This window comes from Sander lucioperca, chromosome 7 (assembly GCF_008315115.2).
Source record: "Sander lucioperca isolate FBNREF2018 chromosome 7, SLUC_FBN_1.2, whole genome shotgun sequence".
Lineage (NCBI taxonomy): Eukaryota > Metazoa > Chordata > Actinopteri > Perciformes > Percidae > Sander > Sander lucioperca.
The window spans coordinates 20360777-20382199 of NC_050179.1; the positions used below are offsets into that span (position 1 = coordinate 20360777).

At 41.1% G+C, this 21423-nt stretch overlaps 2 protein-coding genes across 2 annotated transcripts in view; both read right to left on the bottom strand.

Moving 5' to 3' along the window:
* The window catches only part of nox5 (NADPH oxidase, EF-hand calcium binding domain 5), a 52525-nt gene that overhangs the window by 2206 nt on the left and 28896 nt on the right, over positions 1–21423 (bottom strand). The window contains exon 15 of the mRNA XM_031307861.2: positions 511–677. Within this exon, the coding sequence (XP_031163721.2) occupies positions 511–677 (167 nt within the window). The remainder of the gene's footprint in view (positions 1–510; positions 678–21423) is intronic.
* Positions 4010–6148, bottom strand: LOC116055790 (nuclear factor 7, brain-like). Its single transcript, XM_031307822.2, has one exon. The coding sequence runs from the start codon at positions 5819–5821 to the stop codon at positions 4430–4432; it is 1392 nt and encodes a 463-aa protein (XP_031163682.2). The 5' UTR covers positions 5822–6148; the 3' UTR covers positions 4010–4429.

Genomic DNA, 21423 nt, shown 5'->3' on the forward strand with positions numbered 1-21423 from the left:
GGGTGGGGGGTGGTCTTGACCAACTGCCACTTTGCTCCATGATGCCATGATGTCTCTCTCTTTCTCATGGGGGGCCAAATTCTCTGGGTGGGCAAAGCAGAGAAAGGGGAGGTAACCTTTCCCCTTATGACGTCATAAAGAGAAGATTCCTGATTGGCCCATCTGAGCTTTCATTTTCTCAAAGGAGAGCAGGATACCCAGGGCTCGGTTTACACCTATCACCATTTCTAGCCACTGGGGGACCATAGGCAGGCTGGGGGAACTCACATTAATGTTAAAAAACCTCATAAAGTGACATTTTCAAGCCATGGGACTTTTAATGGTAGCATACGGTATACGATAACCGGAAGTTGACATCCATGCTGAGATGTAACCGGAAATACGCCATGCTCGCCTGTGCGCTCCGCCTATTGAATTGAAGTATAATCCTGAAATTGCTATCTAATAGTTGCCCTTTAATTGTGCATTGTCTCTGTTTAAATGACATTACGTTACATTAGCTGTCCTCACCTTCCCCCACTCGGGACGTCCGGGTTGGGTTCTGGTTCTCAGGCCCGTGATGGAGTCTCTCTTCTCCTTCTTGGCGAGCAGGTCCAGCGCCATCTGCAGGCCGATGGCCTTCATGTCGTTCTTACTGAGAGCCGATGTCATGTACATGTGCATCTCCAGGAACCGGCCTGGCAGACAACAACGAGACATCAACATGATACCAGAGCACCCAGAACCCCCTCAGGGGGCTCAGCGTCATGGGCTCCCGAAAATCATTCAACAAAACTTAAAACTTAAAAAATAAAAACAAATCATATAGTCTATGAAATGAATAAGGGACAGAAGAAAGTGAGGAAAGAAAATAAAGGGTGAAGAAAGAAAGAAAAGTAAAAAAAAATAAGAAGCATCTTCAGCTGTTGATGCAGTAAAATATTTTTTTCACAGATTTCTTTAGATGAGAAAGAGAAAGACATTTCTTTAAACCAATCACAATCATCGTGGGCGGGGCTAAGCTCCGGACGGAGCCACGGTGCCTCTGCTAAATAGCCTCAGGAAGGAACTTGTTTTGGTGGAACATGTGTACATTCAAAAGTAGTTTTAGCTGTAGAGTATTTTACCAATTCCTACATTAGGCCAATGAGGTGGGAACGGGGAAGAACTTGCTTGGACGCGTGTTCTGCGTGCCAATTATCAATATCCACAATCTGTCTGCATTTCGGTGCTGTGACCCATTTACTTTCTTTTGCACACTAATCTAACAAGGACACGTAAACCTGACACAGTGAAAAGCTGTCTGCCGATCCCCCTAGACACACACCTGTGTATCCCTGGCTGTTAATTACCTGTATGCCTTCCCAAAGGCAATGCTCCACCCAGTGCTCAAACATAATGCAGATTAACACTAGAAATTTATATGTGTAATAACTTTGCTGAATAACAAAATACAATCCTGCTGCTGCCTGACTTTTCCTAAAAGAGTCTGTATTTTAAACAGTTGTTACACATTACACAAAAGGCAAAGAAAATAGAGTCACTTTTACCTATTTCGGCCATACACGGTCATATTGACTGCTCGGATTTTCGCGGTATTGTTTTTAATTTTCCGCACGGTTGAAGATGCATCTTGGTTGCTTAGTAACTACCATAGTCTCTGTCAGAGAAACGTAACTAGCGGTCTCAAGTAACAAGTGTGGGCATCACCGATGGGCCGAAGGCAAAGCCAGAGTCGGTAACGTAGGCTACTACGGCGTGGAGGCACTCTGTTCTGAATCAGAAGGCAAACACCGGGCGCTCGCTCTGTGAAAGGCGCGGAACACGTAGATGGCCGGTGGCTGTTTACATGTTCACATAACTTTATACATCCTCGAACTGGCTGGAATCATTACACACATCCTCTCCAAGGAGTGCACCAGCAGTAAAATTGTCAGGAGGAAGTTCATGCAGCTACTGGCAGAGAGTTGAGAGCGGAGTTTATGGAGGAAAAAAGAACAGCGGCTCACGGTCCGAGCAGCGCTGACACCGCAGCAGACACTAAAACGGAGGCAGTGCCAGGTTAGGTTATAGCTAAATGCTCAAATAAGATACTTTTAATTGTTATCTGGCTGTTATGAGTTAAGTTGAATAAATTTCCACACCATATTTTTCAGAATATTGATGTATGAAATAATTACGGTTTACTATGCCATGATATGAATTATTGAAACACGTATTACTACTCAAATGTATAATTAAAGTCGTTAAAATGTACATTTCAGTGTTATTACGTTTTTCTAAAGATATCCTAGCACAATACATAATACAATATCGCAATTAGGTATTTATCATGAGAGATTATAGAGTTTGGAATCTGGCGGTCAAAATGACCGCTCACAGGACTTCTAGTGTAACATGGTATATAAACAAAACAAATCAAAGTTGTGTAATGGCTCCAACATTAGTGGTGCAACAGAAAACTCAGATTGGACAGATAGTCTAGCTAGCTGTCTGGATTTACCCTGCAGAGATCTGAGGAGCAGTTAACCATAGTCCTCACAAATCAGCCGGAGGTTAGAACGCCAACACAGAGACAGAGGAAGGGGACGGACATCCGGCTGAATTACCGGTGGCACCAGTCTTGTATAAAGTACTTTAAAGCAATACTTGAGTAAAAGTACAATTACCTTACCAGAAAATGACTTTGGTAGAAGTTAAAGTCTCCTTTTAGAATACTACTTGAGTAAAAGTCTTAAAGTATCTAATATTTACTGTACTTAAGTATGAAAAGTAATTTTCTGATAATAAATATACTTAAGTATTAGACGTAAAAGTAAAAGTAAAAAAAAACTTTGATTATGAACTTTATGGCCAAAGGTGTGTAATGTTATCTTCATCACCACTGTCGTCGGGGTGATCATCGTCTGTTACCATGGCGGCAGAGCCTGCACCAGGGGCTTCCATGACACTACCAGTCATTCTGCTTCCTCCTCTTCTTCTTTAGTTTTGGCCTATGGTTTTTTTTTTTTTTTACCGCTTGCCAAATCTGCTTTTTTTCTAGTGTAACAAATTTCTTCTGATTTTATTTTGTAGTAACGAGTAACTAAGATGCTTAGGGGAAATGTAGTGGAGTAAAAGTAAAAGTTTCCGGAAATATAAATAACGAAGTAAAGTACAGATACGTGGAAATTCTACTTAAGTACAGTAGTGAAGTATTTGTACTTTGTTACATTACAACACTGGGTGGCACCGGAACAATCCCGGAAGTGGAACGTCGTGGATATAGACTATTGATATACCATCACATAATCAACCATTTTAAAGTTATGAATCAGCCGGTATATTAACGTTGAAATGAGGAGAAAAGTGATCGTTTCCCTCCAGATCTCTGATTTTTATTCGTGACCATAAACAAGTTCCACAAAGTTGCACAGCTCTCACCAAACATGTTTCAGGCTGAAGGACAACAGAACAGCGTTATTAAAACGAATATAAGCAGTGAAAAATATTCTTTTGTAACTTAATACAAACTAAAACCTTAAAGAGAAACTTACACTTAACTAAAACTATATTGTAAGGTTGAAAAAAACATAAAAATAAAATCAAAAAGTTATAAGATATTTAACAAAATGTTTAATAGTAACAAGGCTGTTGTCCAGAACATTGTTCCTCTTTATGTAGACTTTGTTTTCCATCCAGAAATGTGACATGTGTGTCTCCTTCTTTGGACCTAATCTATCCTTCCTTCTACTTTTTACAAGTTTCTCACTTTGCTCTTCTTATGTCACTGTTTTTGAAGTTTTTGATACTATTTTGACCTATTCTTGTCTTCCTTCCTTCCTTCTTTCTACCATCTTTTTCCAAGTTTTTGTCTTTTTTACAGTTCAGCATTTAAATGTTTAAAGGTTGTTGTTTAGTAAATCTATCTCTGACAGCGCTGTATTGTTCCTCTTTATAGAGACTTTCTTTTCTACCAAAATGATTAGCGCTGGTCAGGGGATATTTGGCTTAAAGAAACAATTCAAAAGGGGAACATTATTGAAAAAAGTTTGAGAACCACTGGCCTAGAACACCTTTAATAAGTAATACAGAAACAAGAGTGATTCATTCGGATGATGTTACATAAGTTGTGTAAACGCAGCTGTAAACCTGGTTTCTTTTCCAAGTTCACCAACTGTATCTGGATCATGGTACTGAATAAAACCCAAATCTGGAACATGGACTGAAGTTCAACAGACCTGGTCCAGGATGTTCTCAGAAAACCTGGTTTCTCGATTAAGATCCTGGAAAACCTACATGTCAAAGTCTGCTTGTCTGTTGTTTTAAAATCTTAATGTCTTTGACATATTATTTGTTGTAATAGTGTAAACATTATCCTCAAAACAATACCAACCAGCATCATCATCAGGACAACATGGTGACATGTTCCCCAAAGACTCAGGGAGGAAAAAGAGATGTTTATCTGCATCTATGTCTTTTGTTCTACAGTCACAACAACCTTCGCTGGTAAAACCTTCGGTTCATCCTCACTTCTTATGTATGGAAACATCTTCTCAGTGAAAGTGTGTGTGAAGGTGTGTATGCGTGTGTTCGTAACAGGATCAGAGAACGACAGCTTTCCTATGTTCCAGTCCAGAGTGACTCTGACCCTCCGGAGCTTCTTCCTAAATGGTAGATCAATGTCTGGATCTGATGATGACAGCATTTTGTATTTACCTTTATAGAACATTATTGTCCATAATCCTAACCGTATGTCTCCCTTCCTCTGGACAGACCCTGCTAACACACCAAGATCCCAGTATTTACTGTCTCCAACCTTGACCTCCCAGCTGTGGGTCCCTGAGGTAAAGCCCTCAGAGCCCAGGACGGAGAGGTGAGAATCAAACCTCTCTGGATTATCAGGAAGCTGTGAATATTCTCCTCCTACCCTCACTCTGGTCAGATCTTTAGACAGGGTCAGGGATGGATGAGCAGTGTTTGGATCCAGAATCACAGGAGTGTAGGAGACCATCTCCTTCATCTTGTTCCAGATGTTGAAGCTCAGGTTGCCCAGGTGTTTGGCCTCGTCTATCAGAGCTCCTGAGAGCAGCTGTGGATCATCCAGCAGGGGGCGCTGCTGGACTCTTTCCACTGCAGCCTTGTAGTTGATCAGGAATGAGACGTCTTCAGCTCTCAGCTGCTCCTCTGTGGCTCTGACTGTGTCTGAAAGAGCTGCTATCTCTCTGCTCAGAGCCTCCATCTTCTCCTTCATCCTCTTACTCTTCTGCTTCTCTTCCTCCCTCAGTGCAGCCACCCTGGCCTCCTCTTCCTCATCTAGAAACTGGTGAAGCTTCTTAAACTGCTTCTTAATCTGGCTCTTTGTGCATCGGGCCTGAGCCTTCAAGTGTTCAGCTGTTTGATTACAATTCACTTTAACTTGTTTGAAAACCTTTAACTTCTTCTTTACAGGCTCCAGAGTTTCCTGAAGTTCCTTCTTGCATTGTTTTGCAGCTTCATCGATGGGTCTGAATCTGTGGTTGGAGTGTGTTTCTGAATCTCTGCAGACGAGACACACCGGCTGCTGATGGTCCAGACAGAAGAGTTTGAGTTTCTCAGAGTGCAGACTGCAGCGAACCTCTGAAGCTCTCTGATCTCTCTCCTGTAAGAAACTCTCACACAGGTTCTTTAACACCCGGTTTAAAGGTGGTTTTGACTTTGAAGATATTTTCCTACAAACAGGACACTCACGTTCTTGTTTCTGTCTCCAGTACCTCTGCAGACAGTCTCTACAGAAGCTGTGGGTACATGACAGGATGACAGGATATTTAAAGACTTCATGGCAGACAGGACAGCAGAGATCTTCCTCTAATCTTGAAGCCATTTAGTCTCTGAGTGAAACTGAAAACACAGCAGGCAGACAGCTCAGCCACTCCCTGTTCCCTGAAAGTTACACTCACTTTGAGTCTCTGTTCTTGTAAAACTTCCTTTCTTTAAGTGGATTCAGCAGCTGGTTGAAGTGTTCCAGTATTCCCAGTGTAACCAAGCGCCTAACTGTAAACACTTAATAAATCAATGAACAGTATGATACACAACACAGCACGTCCTGCAGCAACAACTACTCTTTCATTTCTGTCAATCTTCAACATGTGAGCTCAAAAGAGGAAGTCTGCCAACTGTTTCCTGCCCTACGGCAACTCAGAGAAGACACACAGTGCCTCTCATACAGAAGTACATCTTTAAATATAAAACAGTCTGTTACATACGTCACCCCTCTACTCAAAACATTCCCCTTTCAACCATTTACAGAACAAACATGTTCACACAAAAACCCACAGAGTTAACCCTGCTAAAGGATCGACTAGATAAGAGTGCACAACTGTTAATAATCATAATGTATCAACAACATTTAGATCACATTACAAAGGGGATTACACACAAACAACTGAATGAGAACTTTTTGAAGCAGTGCAATTTGAAATGTCACGCACAAACCCGTACATATAAGAGTGCCCAACAATTACCCAGGCTGGTAGTTAACTAACACCTTTAGGATTTTGTCATGTTTTGATTTTTCTGCGTCCTAGCCTTGTTGTGATACTGAAACTTTTATGTTTTTATGGTGCTGCAACATGAATTATGGTAACTTATTGTTTTGTTGTGGTATGCACTTTAGCCCGGAGTAACTTTTTAAGCCAACCAATGCCTGCACTTCTTAAGGAAGCTGAAAAAGGCCCATTTCAACCCAACAGTCCTCACAGTGTGTTAACAAGCAACATCTCCCTCTGACATGAGAGCAGCAGCGCCTCAGAGAAAAGGGCCCTGAGGAGGGTGGTGAGGTCAGCTGAGCGGACCATTGGGGTAACGCTGCCACCTATTGAGAACCTGGCCAAACAACGCAGCCTTTCAAGGGCAAAAAAAAATCATCAAGGACTCTACACACCCCTGCCACAATTTGTTCTCGCTCCTGTCCTCAGGCAGGCGGTATCGCAGCCTAAGGAGTAGGTCTGTGCGGTTCCACGACAGTTTTTTTCCGACTGCAATCATACTGTTGTACAGCACCACACTGTGAACTGAGACAATGTGGAACATACACTATGTGTGCATATGATATGCAGTGCTCAGCATTAAAAAATATGAGAGATGTAGAAATATACATGTGTATACACATATCCCACACATACCCATACATATACATACAGTGCACAGCATAAATGAGTACACCCATGCTAAATTTGACTAAAAAGCCAGCTATTTAGGGTTGGCCCCCACATCATCACATACCCTTCACCATACCTAGAGACTGGTATGGTGAAGGGTATGTGATGATGTGGGGTATGGTGAAGGGTATGTGATGATGTGGGGTATGGTGAAGGGTATGTGATGATGTGGGGTATGGTGAAGGGTATGTGATGATGTGGGGGTATGGTGAAGGGTATGTGATGATGTGGGGGTATGGTGATGAGGGGTATGGTGATGATGGGGGGGTATGGTGAAGGGTATGTGATGATGTGGGGTATGGTGAAGGGTATGTGATGATGTGGGGGTATGGTGAAGGGTATGTGATGATGTGGGGTATGGTGAAGGGTATGTGATGATGTGGGGGTATGGTGAAGGGTATGTGATGATGTGGGGTATGGTGAAGGGTATGTGATGATGTGGGGTATGGTGAAGGGGATGTGATGATGTGGGGGTATGGTGAAGGGTATGTGATGATGTGGGGGTATGGTGAAGGGTGATGATGTGGGGGTATGGTGAAGGGTATGTGATGATGTGGGGGTATGGTGAAGGGTGATGATGTGGGGGTATGGTGAAGGGTATGTGATGATGTGGGGTATGGTGAAGGGTATGTGATGATGTGGGGACCAAGGGAACTTTATCAGGATGCATAGTATCCTGGATCCATGAAATAACTGGCCTTTCAAAATAAAAGTCTGTCTGCCTCTATAGGAATTTAACATAGGGGTGTACTCACTTATGCTCCCTGTATTTTAAGGAAGAACATTTATTTATTTACGATACATTATTCATTTACAAAGAAAATTGGTGTCCTTAAAGGTTGGATTTTTCCTAATTTTTTTTTAATTAAGGCATTAAGTTCAATTTCCAAAAGATGATTTTTTATTCCTCGTTTTAGTCAACTTTAGCATGGGTGTACTCATTTATGCTGAGCACTGTATGTATATGTATGGGTATGTGTGGGATATATATACACGTGTATTTCTACATCTCTCATATGTTTTAAAATGCTAGCTATCTTACTTATATATCATATTTTTGCTACACCATATTTATTTATGTATGTATAATTGGATTCTTCTAGCTGCTGATGGTTTTTTATGTCGGTTTTTATGGTGGTCCTATGCAACGTAATTTCGTTCTACACTGCACTTCCTGAAGAGTTTTTTGAAATGACAATAACATAATCTTGAATCTTGAATCTTTTATGTTTTTATGGTGCTGCAAGGTCAGGGTACTAAAGCATTATCCGTTTTTCGATTTAAACAAATAACGGAAAAAACGAAACAATGTTTCTTCATCGTTTTAGCGTTTTTACAATGTTCATAAAAAACCAAATTAACTGAAAAACTGCTGGTTTTTCAACTGTTGTTTTATAGTTATTCATGTTTCCGTTTTAAACCATCAGCGAGAATACGGCTTATTTTTATAATGTGCATAATAATTGAAAATCCGATGGAACACAGGTCTCGTTTATAATGTTATTTTGGTCTTACGTGTTAAAGATCAAAGGTGACTAAAACCAATGCGCTCTAGACAGGAAGTAACATTAACGTGTCAAAATAAAAGTATGAGAGCTGTAATAACTGCCAAAAGAACAAGGAACTTTATGAATACATTATTTGCCTGTAGCTTGTCAGATTAGGCTAAAGTTAGCTATTTAGGGTTATATAAAGTATTTAATTATTTAATAATAATTTTAAAATCATGTTTTAAATGAAATCTACATTCCTGTATTATTAGCCTATGTGTGGCGTTATTGACTAGTTACTCTAATCTTACTCCAGCCAGTAAAGAGGCATCTAACCCTTGTGTTGTCTCTGGGTTAAATGTGTCGTGTTTTCAAAGTTTGTTATAAGAAATTTGGATTTCTTTCAATCAAATTAACCAAAAATAACAGACATTGTTCCCTTCCATGCTCTTTGCAAGTACAATTAATATTCACAACTTTCATAGAATTTTGGGTGTTATATTCAATTTTATAGCATTTATGGTCTTCCCGGGTGAATTTTGACCTGGTAGTGGAATAGGGCACTATTGTGCTTTACAGAAGATAAACACACACATGCACACACATGCATGCACGTGCCCAGACACACAAACACCCACATACACGCATTCACCTCGCCACACACACAGACACACGTGCATATGTACAAGTATGTGCATGCACGCACACACACACACACACACACACACACACACACACACACACACACACACACACACACACACACACACACACACACACCATGTTGCAATCGGGCAATGTATCATTGTGCTTTACAGCAGATGAATACGCATGCACACACACACACACACACACACACACACACACACACACACACACACACACACACACACACATCATATCATATATCCTCATTTTACTCAGAAATTAGGTATAATTCATGTAAATGAGGTCTGTTGACCATGAATGCATAACATAAGTGTAAAACTAATGAGTTGGAATGAAGTTGGATAAAAGGGGTAACCCAGAATTGAGTGATAAATTACTTCATGCTTTATGAACTGGTCAATTTTGTTATACCAGTAACATTTATAATGACCTGGGGAGGACAACAAGTGCATGGTCGACAGGAAGACAACACAAGGGCTAAACACTTGACAACTTAAATGAAAAGGCTTCTTTTTTATGGCAACTCTGCAGAATATTCCTGTGACATGGTTGACCAACTTAACTGCCATTAATCTGAGTGTGATGAACAACTCCTGCAGCTAAAATTGGACCATATTGATTTGCCACTTGAGTCCACAGCACCATACAATATATGATAAACATGCACCAGACTTTGTGAAAGTGTATGTTCTGTAACCAAAACTGAGAGAGAGACTCGGTTGTAACATTCAACGTTTGCATGATTCTGTGCCATCTGCTGCTGCTCCAACAATACAATGGCAGTAAATATTGATATTGCTTATAGGAGATGTCAGTGATCTTGATCAGAAAAATAATACATTGCAAAGTCAGGACTGGTACCAATTATTTTATTTACAATGCACACAGCAGCACATATTGTTTGTTATTTAGTTATTAGAGTTTTATGTTGTTTTGGTGTTATGTTCTAAGCCTTATGTGCTTTAGTTCACTTGTTCATTCCATTCCATTACATTAAATGACATGTCATTTAGCTGGCGCTTTTATCCAAAGCGACTTACAATTAAGTGAAAGGGAGGGGAACATGTTTTTTTTAGTGGAGAGGGAAACCGGAGCACCTGGAGAAAACCCCATGCAGACACGGGAAGAACATGAAAACTCCAAGCAGAAAGGCCCCGGGCCACCAGGGTTCCCACCCAGTACCTTCTTGCTGTGAGGCCACAGTGCTTACCAGTGACCATTCCTTATTGTAATTCAACCAATACCTATCATGTATTATATTATCCAATATTGGCCAACTACTGTTTCAAGGGCTTAGTATGAGTAGTGAACATCTAACGAGCTGGGTGATCCAGGCACAGGCCCAGCAGTGAGGAGGTCTACCATGCGCACCATGAACTCTGGTCCAGTCTGCAGGGCCTGAGGAGACCAGACCAGAATGAGAGAGTCTCCAGTACACTTTAAATTGTTAATTTAAAAAAATGTTCTTCATCACATTGACATGTTCATTGGCAGCTAATGTGGTCAACCATGTCACATGCAATATTCTGCAGAACAATTTAAAAAAAAGCCCTTATATATAATGTGATTTTAAAATTATTATAATCCTATTTTAAAACAATATCCATTCTTACTCCCTTCATGGCTATTAATGAATGTTACTCAATTAAATACTTTATATAACCCTAAATAATTAACTTAAGCTTAAGCTAACAAGCTACAGGCAAAACTAAAGTATCTTGTTCTTCTTATTATTACAGTTACAGTTATTACAGCACTTTTATTTTGACACGTTAATGTCACTTCCGGTCCAGAGCGCATTGGTTTTAGTCACCTTTGATCTTTAACACTTAAGACCAAAATAACATTATAAACGAGACCTGTGTTCCATCGGATTTTCAATTATTATGCACATTATAAAAAATGAGCCTGGATTCTCGCCGATGGTTTAAAACGGAAACATGAATAACTAAAAAACAACAGTTTAAAAACGAGAAGTTTTCCCGTTAATTTTTAATTTTGGAAAAACAGGAAAACAGAGCTCATAGTTTCGTTTTTGGTTTAAAACCAAAAACGGATTATACTTTAGTACCCTGACCCTGCAAGATGTATTATGGTAATCTTATTGCTTTGTTGTGGTATGCATTTTAGCCAGCAGAGTAGATTGTGTTGACATGTATACAGTTACTGAGTCACATGAGAAACCTGATTTCTTTTTTTTTTACACATTTGTCTCCTCTCAGAATATTTTCCCCACTCCTGCTTGTAAATGTTAACTCTTAGAAAATTCCCAGCCCGGGTTTTAGTCTGGAGTGTAGGGCACTTTAAATGTACAGGTTTGTCTGTAAGATTTGAATTTGCACTGCTTCAAAACATTTTTGATTCAGATTTTTGAATGTGTGTAATGTGATCTAAATGTTGCTGATACATTATGATTATTAACAGTTCTACACTCTTATCTAGTTGATCCTCTAGTAGAGTTAACTCTGTGTGTTTTTTGTGTGAACATGTTTGTTCTGTAAATGATTAAAGGGGAACGTTTCTAGTTGAGGGTTGATGTATATCAGATAAAGATGTGCTTCTGTATGTGAGGCACTGTGTGTCTTCTCTGAGTTGCCGTAGGGCATGAAACAGTTGGCAGACTTCCTCTTTTGAGCTCACATGCTGAAGCTTGACAGAAATGAAAGCTTAGCTGTTGCTGCTGTACGTGCTGTGTTGTGTAGCCTACTGTTCATTGATTTATTAAGTATATACAGTACAGTTAGGCGCTCGGTTTACTGGGAATACTGGAACACTTCAACCAGCTGCTGAATCCACAAACTGAACGAGAGTTTTACAAGAACAAAGAGTCAAAGTGAGTGTAACTTTCAGGAAACAGAGAGTGACTGAGCTGTCTGCCTGCTGTGTTTCCTGCTTCACTCAGAGACTGAATGGCTTCCGCATTAGAGAAAGCTCTCAGCTGTCCTGTCTGCCATGAAGTCTTTAAAGATCCTGTCATCCTGTCATGTACCCACAGCTTCTGTAGAGACTGTCTGCAGAGCTGCTGGAGACAGAAACAAGAACGTGAGTGTCCAGTTTGTAATATGATATCTTCAAAGTCAGAACCGCCTTTAAACCAGAGGTTAAAGAGCCTGTGTGAGAGTTTCTTATTGGAGAAAGGTCAGAGACCTTTAGTGGCTCGCTGCAGTCTGCACTCTGAGAAACTCAAACTCTTCTGTCTGGACCATCAGCAGCCGGTGTGTCTCGTCTGCAGAGATTCAGAAACACACTCCAACCACAGATTCAGACCCATCAATGAAGCTGCACGACAACACAAGAAGGAACTTCAGGAAACTCTGGAGCTTTTAAAGGAGAAGATAAAGGGTTGTGGACACGTTGAAGAGGAGTCTGCAGAACACCTGAAGGTCCAGGCCAGACGCACAGAGACGCAGATTAAGGAGCAGTTTAAGAAGCTTCACCAGTTTCTAGATGAGGAAGAGGAGGCCAGGGTGGCTGCACTGAGGGAGGAAGAGGAGCAGAAGAGTCAGAGGATGAAGGAGAAGATGGAGGCTCTGAGCAGAGAGATAGCAGCTCTTTCAGACACAGTCAGAGCCACAGAGGAGCAGCTGAGAGCTGAAGACGTCTCATTCCTGATCAACTACAAGGCTGCAGTGGAAAGAGTCCAGCAGCACACCCTGCTGGATGATCCACAGCTGCTCTCAGGAGCTCTGATAGACGAGGCCAAACACCTGGGCAACCTGAGCTTCAACATCTGGAACAAGATGAAGGACATGGTCTCCTACACTCCTGTAATTCTGGACCCAAACACTGCTGGTCCAAGACTCATCCTGTCTGAAGATCTGACCAGTGTGAAACTTGGAGAGGATCAGAAGCTTCCTGATAATCCAGAAAGGATTGGATACTGCACTGTCCTGGGCTCTGAGGGCTTTAACTCAGGGACTCACAGCTGGGATTTTGAGGTTGGAGACAATGCATACTGGGGAGTGGGAGTGTCAGCAGAAGGTGCCCAGAGGAAGGAAAACCTCCGGTCTGGATTATGGACAATACGGTTCTGTAAAGGTAAATACTCAGCAGTCAGCCCATCAGATCCCAGCAAGGATCTCCCAGAGCAGAAGCAGTACCAGAGGATCAGAGTGACTCTAGACTGGAACATAGGAAAGCTGTCGTTCTCTGATCCTGATACGAACACACTCATACACACCTTCACACACACTTTCACTGAGAAGATGTTTCCATACATAAGAACTGAGGATGAACTGAAGGTTTTACCAACAAAGGTCTTTGTGACTGTAGAAAAACATGATAAGGATGAACTGAAGGTTTTACCAGCGAAGCCTTCTGTGTTTGTACAACCTTTACCTGCATGGCAATCTGATGATGACCATGATGATGATGATGATGACCATGATGATGATAATGATGATGATGATGATAAAGAGTTGTTTGATTATGATATTGATGATATTGATGATGTTGATGATGATGATGATGAAGATGATGAAGATAATGATGATGATGAATATAGTTATGATGATGATTTTATGTGAAGACGATACTGATGACTCTGACATGGCTTGTTATAGAGATTAGGATGATATACTGAAACTTTTTGGACACATTTTGACACTTTGAGGAAGACGTCATTATGTTTGGCTGTTGTTTGATGTTTTCTTCATCTTATTATGCATTTCATTTAGTCTGTATTTAGCCCAGTTAAGACCAGAGATTTGCAACAAGACGAGTTGAAACTTGCAGCTCCTTGCAAGTCTCCATTCTGCAGAGCTCTGAAAGCCGCCAGTTTACACTAACTGTACGTACACACCGCCGTTGACTTGAGCTGCAAAGAAAGCTCCGGCTGCCCTGTCAAGGACGCTCGTCAAAAAGTACGGGGAAGTTTTTGCCACTTTGGCTGCTCTGACGTGGCAGGACATTCACATCAAGCAAGGAAGACTAGCATACGTACTTAAATAATAAAAACATCACGCACTTCACCAACTCACCGGAGACACCAACTATCCCAGCTATTTTATCCCATGTCTCATTTTATCCCATGGTCCCTATACGCAAACAAAATCATATCATAAATTATTGGGAACTCAGCAGCAGTAGCAGCAGAGCTTTTCCTCCATTTTCTCGGAACTAATGTTTTGGTAGGAACGAAAGTTTACATCGTATGTTCTCTGGGATCAGCCAGCGTGAAGGACGTCTACATTCTGATTGGTTGCTGGTCGTTTGCCGCTGAACCGAGTCATTCATTCATTACCATAAAGTTGACCAAACTTCAACTTTCTGCTTGATGCTCTGGTCGCTCAACACGCCCAAAACGTGACGTCGACAGATTTGCCGCTTCTTGCAGTTGAGAGAAGCAGCTTCCATTTGAATAGAATGACTTCCGGTAACTTTGAGGCTCAAGTCGGCGGCGGTGAGTACGTACAGTAATGAGACGAGACAGTGTATCATCTATACAGAAACCACCCTCTGTACTTCTGTTCTAACTTCAGACTTTCAGGCTTTTTTGTAGCTGGATAACATTTGTAGCTTCTTAAAATATGAATGAGGATATTAATAGTGAGATACTTTCTACAGCTGCATTTCTAGTAGAGATGAAACGGAGAAAATAATGTTTTATTTCTCTGATTCTTTGCTTTGTTCTAACACTGCTCCCTCTTTTAAGTCTCTCTCTAGCTCGCTCCACCACATAGCGTGCTGGTTTGAGTCGAGCTGAGACGGGCCGGTTCAGACCGCTGAAACTTTTCCTGCAACGCTCTAAAACGATTTCGTCTCATTGTGAATCGTTGGTCTGAACTGGGCTTTAGGTTATGGTCATTGGTATTTTGTATATGAAAATATTGGTGAGGGTGAATTGTAAATATATGTTTAAACTGTGATCTGTCAGTCCAGAGTATGTTCAGCTGATATTCCAACAGCGCTAAGCGCTGAGACTAACTTGTGTTTCTGTTTCTAAAGCAGGCCAGGGCTGTGAAATTAATCCCATTTTGATTGTGATTTAGATTTCGGTTCCTAATGATCACAAAAACAATGTAATCGAGAAAAACAATTATTGTGTACATAGCTCTTATTTTGTCTTGTGTTCTGAATGGAGAAAAAAGTTATAAAAAAAATATAAGAGGAAATTTAAAGGTGTTTACTCTGTTGATTTGTTTCACTGTTTTTTTTAACTTTAATAAATGCAACATCTTTCCAAAAGTCAACGAGTAATCACGGTAAATATTGCTGATTTCAATATTAACCAAAATAATTGTGCTAAGGATTTTTTTTTACATGCTGCATTATTGTGACATTGACACTGAAACAGGAAGCTGTTCCTATTTAAATCTAAACACATTTTTATTGCTGAAATTCCAGTTTCTTTCAGAATCAGACAATCAGCTTCCTGTTTACACCGACACAAGCATGCCCAGGGTTTGAAAATAGTCATGTGTGTGTGTGTAGTGTGTGTGTACGTCTGTATGTGTGTAGTGTGTGTGTGTGTGTGTGTCTGTGTGTGTGCACGCATGTGCGTGTCTTTGTGTGTGTATGTCTGTATGTGTGTGTGTGTGTGTGTGTTTGTGTGTGTATCTGTGTGTGTGTGCATGTGTGCGTGCGTGTGTGTGAGTGGGTGTGTGTGCGCGTGTCTGTGCGTGCACGTGTCTGTGTGTGTGTATGCGTGTGTGTGTGTGTGTGTGTGTGTGTGTGTGTGTCTCTGTGTGTGTGTCTCTGTGTGTGTGTGTGTGTGTGTCTCTGTGTGTGTGTGTCTCAGGTGTAGAGCTGGGGGTAAACGATTATTTATTAAACGATTCATCGGGCGATTATTTTATCGATTAGTCGACTAATCTAACAACTAATTGGACGATTAATATAACGATTATTTTTCTGTTGCTCGATTAATAAAAACCATAATGTATCTCAAATAAATACCAAAAAATTCTTAATAATACATTTTATTAAACAATTTTGCACAGCAAAAAATCTTCTGCTTTACACAAAATAAAATAATTATTTTACTGTTATACAAAATGAAAGGCCAGCCTGTTTACTCTTTTACAGTACCAACATAACTCTCTTGTTCAAAAAAATCAAGTTGTAGTGCAAAAAAGAAAAACACTGCAGTGAACAGTACGGACATTCCTTGGATTGTTTAACACAACATAACAGTCCCAACATAAAACCTGATGCATAATCAAACTCACTCTCTTAACTGCTATTCTGTAGGTTTACATGCTAATGCAGCTGTGCACTTTGGTGGTGCTAGGCTAACCAACGCATCTTAGCTCTCTGTGCAGTTTGTTCGTGCTAGGTTAGTAGCTAACGTTCACGTTAGCTAACGTTAGCTACTATAGATAGCTGTGTTCTGCAGCTGTAAGTTAGCTACCATTCAAGCCAACATTAGATGATAACTAACGTTAGCTAAACACAGCTGCCTAGGCGCCAGTAGCTAGCTAACGTTAACGTTAGCTACTAACCTAGCACGAACAAACTGCACGGAGAGCTAAGATAGTTAGCTAGCACCACCTAAGTGCGCAGGCTACACAACACACTACACAAACATGAAATTAATTTAGCCAACGTTAGTACTTGGGACTATATTTTAAGTATTCCCATACCCTCGATGATTAAGGGCGAGCTGTTTTTTTAGGACTTTTTCTTTTCATGGGGCTTTTTGCATGTGTGTGTGGCGAAGCGTCGATGCAAAAATACGACGTTGACGTAATTTTGACGTCGATGCGTCGACGTCATTGACGCGTCGCTGCAGGCCTACTCAGGTGAGTCATGTTAGGGGGCGGAGCTTCATCGTTATAGTTTTATTAGGTTGAATTTCATTCCACACTGAGGCCCTGTTTACACGATGACGCTCGCGGGTGAAAAACGAAAAAATATTTTATCGGATGTGCCTTTCGTTTATACGGCGACGGCGTTTTTGGGGCTTAAAAACGCAAAAAAGTGAAACCACCCTCCAGAGTGGAAATCTTAAAAACGCTCCACTGTCGCGTTCCCGTCTAAAGGGGAAAAACACAAAAGTCTGAAGACAGCGGTGTGGAGAGAGACGAGGAAAAGGCGTCCAGGTAGTCTGTTGTTACGGAGTAGGCTACAGACATTATAGGCTCCTGTTATCTAAAAGATTTTCAATGTAATGGCTCAATATTTAAATGATTTCGACAATGTGGATAAGGTTGTTATAGTTCGATGACCATATGTAGGCTATTCATTTGAGCCAGAGTAGGCTACAACGTTACGGATGAAGAGAAAGAGAGAGAGGGAGAGGCAGCGGCCAGCGGTCAACCTCCTCTGCCCGCTGCCTCTCACTCTCAAGCAGCGGCTGAAGGCTGCGAGGCTCAGGATATCGGTAGTGCTCCCGTGGGTGCTGTGCTGTGGCTTATCACGGTCGACTGTGCCGGTCATCATCAGACAAACATGCAACTCCACCTCCTCGTCTTTCCAGACGAGCTTTTGTTGTTCGCTTCGACATGTTTTGGTTTGGTGCTACTAAGGAGAGAAGTAGAAGGAAGGTTCTACGTAAGCGCGTGGCCTTGGCGGTGTTGTGTGGCAGTGCCACCTAGCCGCCTGGCGTGCATACTACATCGAATTTCACACACTTTTACGTCACCATATGCACGCAGATTTTCCCCCAAAACTCTCGTCTAAACACGGAATAAAAAGTGAGAACGCAACGCCACTTTTGCGTTTTCTCTTCAGATCGTTTCCGTCTAAACGTAGCCTGATTGATAAAGGTGTTGTCCCCATTACTGTGCCAAACAACGCTCTGCTGTGATATTGTTGTGAGCTATTACTTAAATGTACAACATTTACAGATGCCTGTGACTGCAACTCTTCAACTTCTGCTGAGACACTTTTGAGGCTTTAATCTCATTTTCTAGCTGCCCAGAAACACTTGATGGATCACAGCGGACAGAACAATGATCAACTTTGACCTGCTGTTGAAATACAGAGTGAAAGGTTGTGATTGTGGTGAACTCGTACAAACAGGAATAACAGCAGCAGTGTTGAGCTGCATGAAATGAGCCACATCGGTCAAACAGGGATCTTTTTCCCCAGAGCTCTGATTTTTATTTGTGACCATAAAGTTGCACAAAGTTCCAAAACTCTCCCCAAACATGTATCAGGATGATGGACAACAGAAGCATACATACCTAAGCTCTCCACCAACACCATTATACAGCGAAGAGCACTGAAACAATAACTTTAAAATATATATTAACAATTTCACCTCACCTATATATCTCATATACAGAATACAAATGACTATAACATCATACATACTAAATAAACTGAAGAATCACCACACAAAAGCCAACCTTTAAATCTAACTCTACCCACTCCCCCCTCTCTTTTTCTGACTACTTGGTTCAGCCTAACGAGGTCATTTTTATGCTGTGTTTCAGGCATCCTGTAACTCGTGTTTTCACAACCTTTTACCCGTGAAAGTGCCCTGGAACGGCAGTCAGACCATAACTTACTACTCGTGAACTCGTACCAGATCGTTGTACTCCCAGTTACAGTTTTTGACGTAACACACACATAAACAACAACGGCGCCCCCTATTGATGCTGTACAGACGCCGGTGATTAACGGTGAGAAATATAAAGGAGAAATAGGTTATGTTTATTAAATAAAGCCCACAATATGTCGCCGACTAGAAATCGCTAGTATCAGCTAGCGCTAGCTAACGTCAATGTTAGGCTAACGCTAGCTAAAAGGGTTTGTCGTGACTTTGCCCAGAACGCTACCAAGTCGTGAGTCGTGACTTGAAGTCGTAACTTACGGGCTAAACATTGTGTCTGGAACTCAGCATTAGTGTTCACTCCATGAAAACACTCCCTTACAGGGAGATAGATCTGTCGGGGTTACCAAAATAAAAGCACAACAAAAATGAACATCCTGTATTCATCTGATTCATGAAACTTTACACAGTCAACATACAGACGGGTGTCTTTTTTTCAGTATATACACCCCCATATACACACACACACAAACTTCTCTTCAAAAATATAATCAATGATCTAATGTTAAACCAAAGGTAGCCCCTCCCACCACCATCACCCATTTAAAAATGCTGTCAATCACAAGCTCATTGACAAATCTTAATAAGTAAATACAGAAACACGAGTGATTAATTCTGATGATGTTACATCAGTAAGTTGTGTAAACGCAGCCGTAAACCTGGTTTCTGCTCCAAGTTCAATTTAAAACCTTCATTTCAACGTCTTTAAGTATAACTGAATATATTTGTATTTTATAAACTCAATAAATTTTCACAATAATACATTTATAATAATATATTTATATGTTAACAATTATTTTAATTATTGTAAACTAACAAAAATCAATATTTTTTTATTGTATTTTAAGATTGTTTTTGTTGATAACATATAAATGTATTTGTTGTTTTAACATCTTTGACTAATAGATGTTAGACTGTTAAAATAATGAACAAAGCTGAAGCTCCTTAAAGCTGCATTCACTCTAACTTCCAGCAGGGGGCGACTCCACCGGCTCCAAAAAGAAGTCTGTTTCTCTAGAAGTCTATGAGAAAATGAGCTTCTCTAGTTCTCTCTTGATTTATTACTTCAGTAAACCTTTTCATAATGAGTTTATGGTCTCAATCGCTAGTTTCCAGTCATCTTCAACACAGCGTGATGTTCCTTTAGTAAATGATGGTCCCATTTATTTTAAAACAGACGATAAACAGATAAAGCAGGGGAAGCTATAGGACCAATAAGTTATGATGGTCCCATTTATTTTAAAATAGACGATAAAGTAGGGAAAGCTATAGGACCAATAAGGACAGAGGCTTAGTGATGCTAACCATGCTAACACCGTGGACATTAAAATAGACCTCAACTTGTCCTTGGTCCGTATTTTCATCTCAAACTTTGACCCTCTGTGTGTTTTCTCTTCAGCAAAGTTAACTGAAACATTTTGGTTGCCTAGAGATAGTTTGCAGATAATCTGTGTCCTACCATATCCAGATGAATGTATATTATTTTTTACCAGCAACATCAGGACAATATGGTGACATGTTACTCAAAGAGAATCACCAGCATCGTCATCGCCATCACCGTCACCACCATAAGCATCATCACCATCAGCACTATCTGTTTCTTTTGTTCTATAGTCACAGAGACCTTCGCTGGTACAACCTTCATTGGGAGAACATTTACTGTGCTTATATATGGAAACATCCCTTTAGTGAAAGTGTGTGTGAAGGTGTGTATGTGCGTGTTCGTATCAGGATCAGAGAACGACAGCTTCCCTCTGTTCCAGTCCAGAGTCACTCGGATCCTCTGGGGCTTCGTCTGCAATATGAGATCAGTGGGTGGATGTGATGCGGAGGCAGCTGAGTATTTAGCTTCACATAACTTTATTGTCCATAATTCAGACACTATGACGCTATTCCTCTGGACAGACTCTGCTAACACACCCAGGTCCCAGCGTTCACTGTCTCCCACCTCAACATCCCAGCTGTGGGTCCCTGAGTAAAAGCCCTCAGAGCCCAGGACAGAGAAGTGATTACCAATCCTCTCTGGATTATCAGGAAGCTGCTGTTTCTCTCCAAGTTTAACACTGGTCAGATCTTCAGACAGGATGAGATATTTACCAGCAGTGTTTGGGTCCAGAACCAGAGGAGAGTAGGAGACCATGTCCTTCATCTTGTTCCAGATGTTGAAGCTCAGGTTGCCCAGGTGTTTGGCCTCGTCTATCAGAGCTCCTGGGAGCAGCTGTGGATCATCCAGCAGGGGGCGCTGCTGGACTCTTTCCACTGCAGCCTTGTAGTTGATCAGGAATGAGACGTCTTCATCTCTCAGCTGCTCCTCTGTGGCTCTGACTGTGTCTGAAAGAGCTGCTATCTCTCTGCTCAGAGCCTCCATCTTCTCCTTCATCCTCTTACTCTTCTGCTTCTCTTCCTCCCTCAGTGCAGCCATCCTGGTCTCCTCTTCCTCATCTAGAAACTGGTGAAGCTTCTTAAACTGATCCTTAATCTGCGTCTCTGTGCGTTGGGCCTGGACATTTATGTGTTTTGCAGTTTGATCAAACTTCACTTTAACTTGTTCAAAACTCGCTAGCCTTTTCTTTACGGGCTCCAGAGTTTCCTGAAGTTCCTTCTTGCA

Coding starts and splice junctions, on each gene's coding strand:
- LOC116055790 (XM_031307822.2), bottom strand. CDS start 5,821: ATGGCTTCAAGATTAGAGGAAGATCTCTGCTGTCCTGTCTGCCATGAA.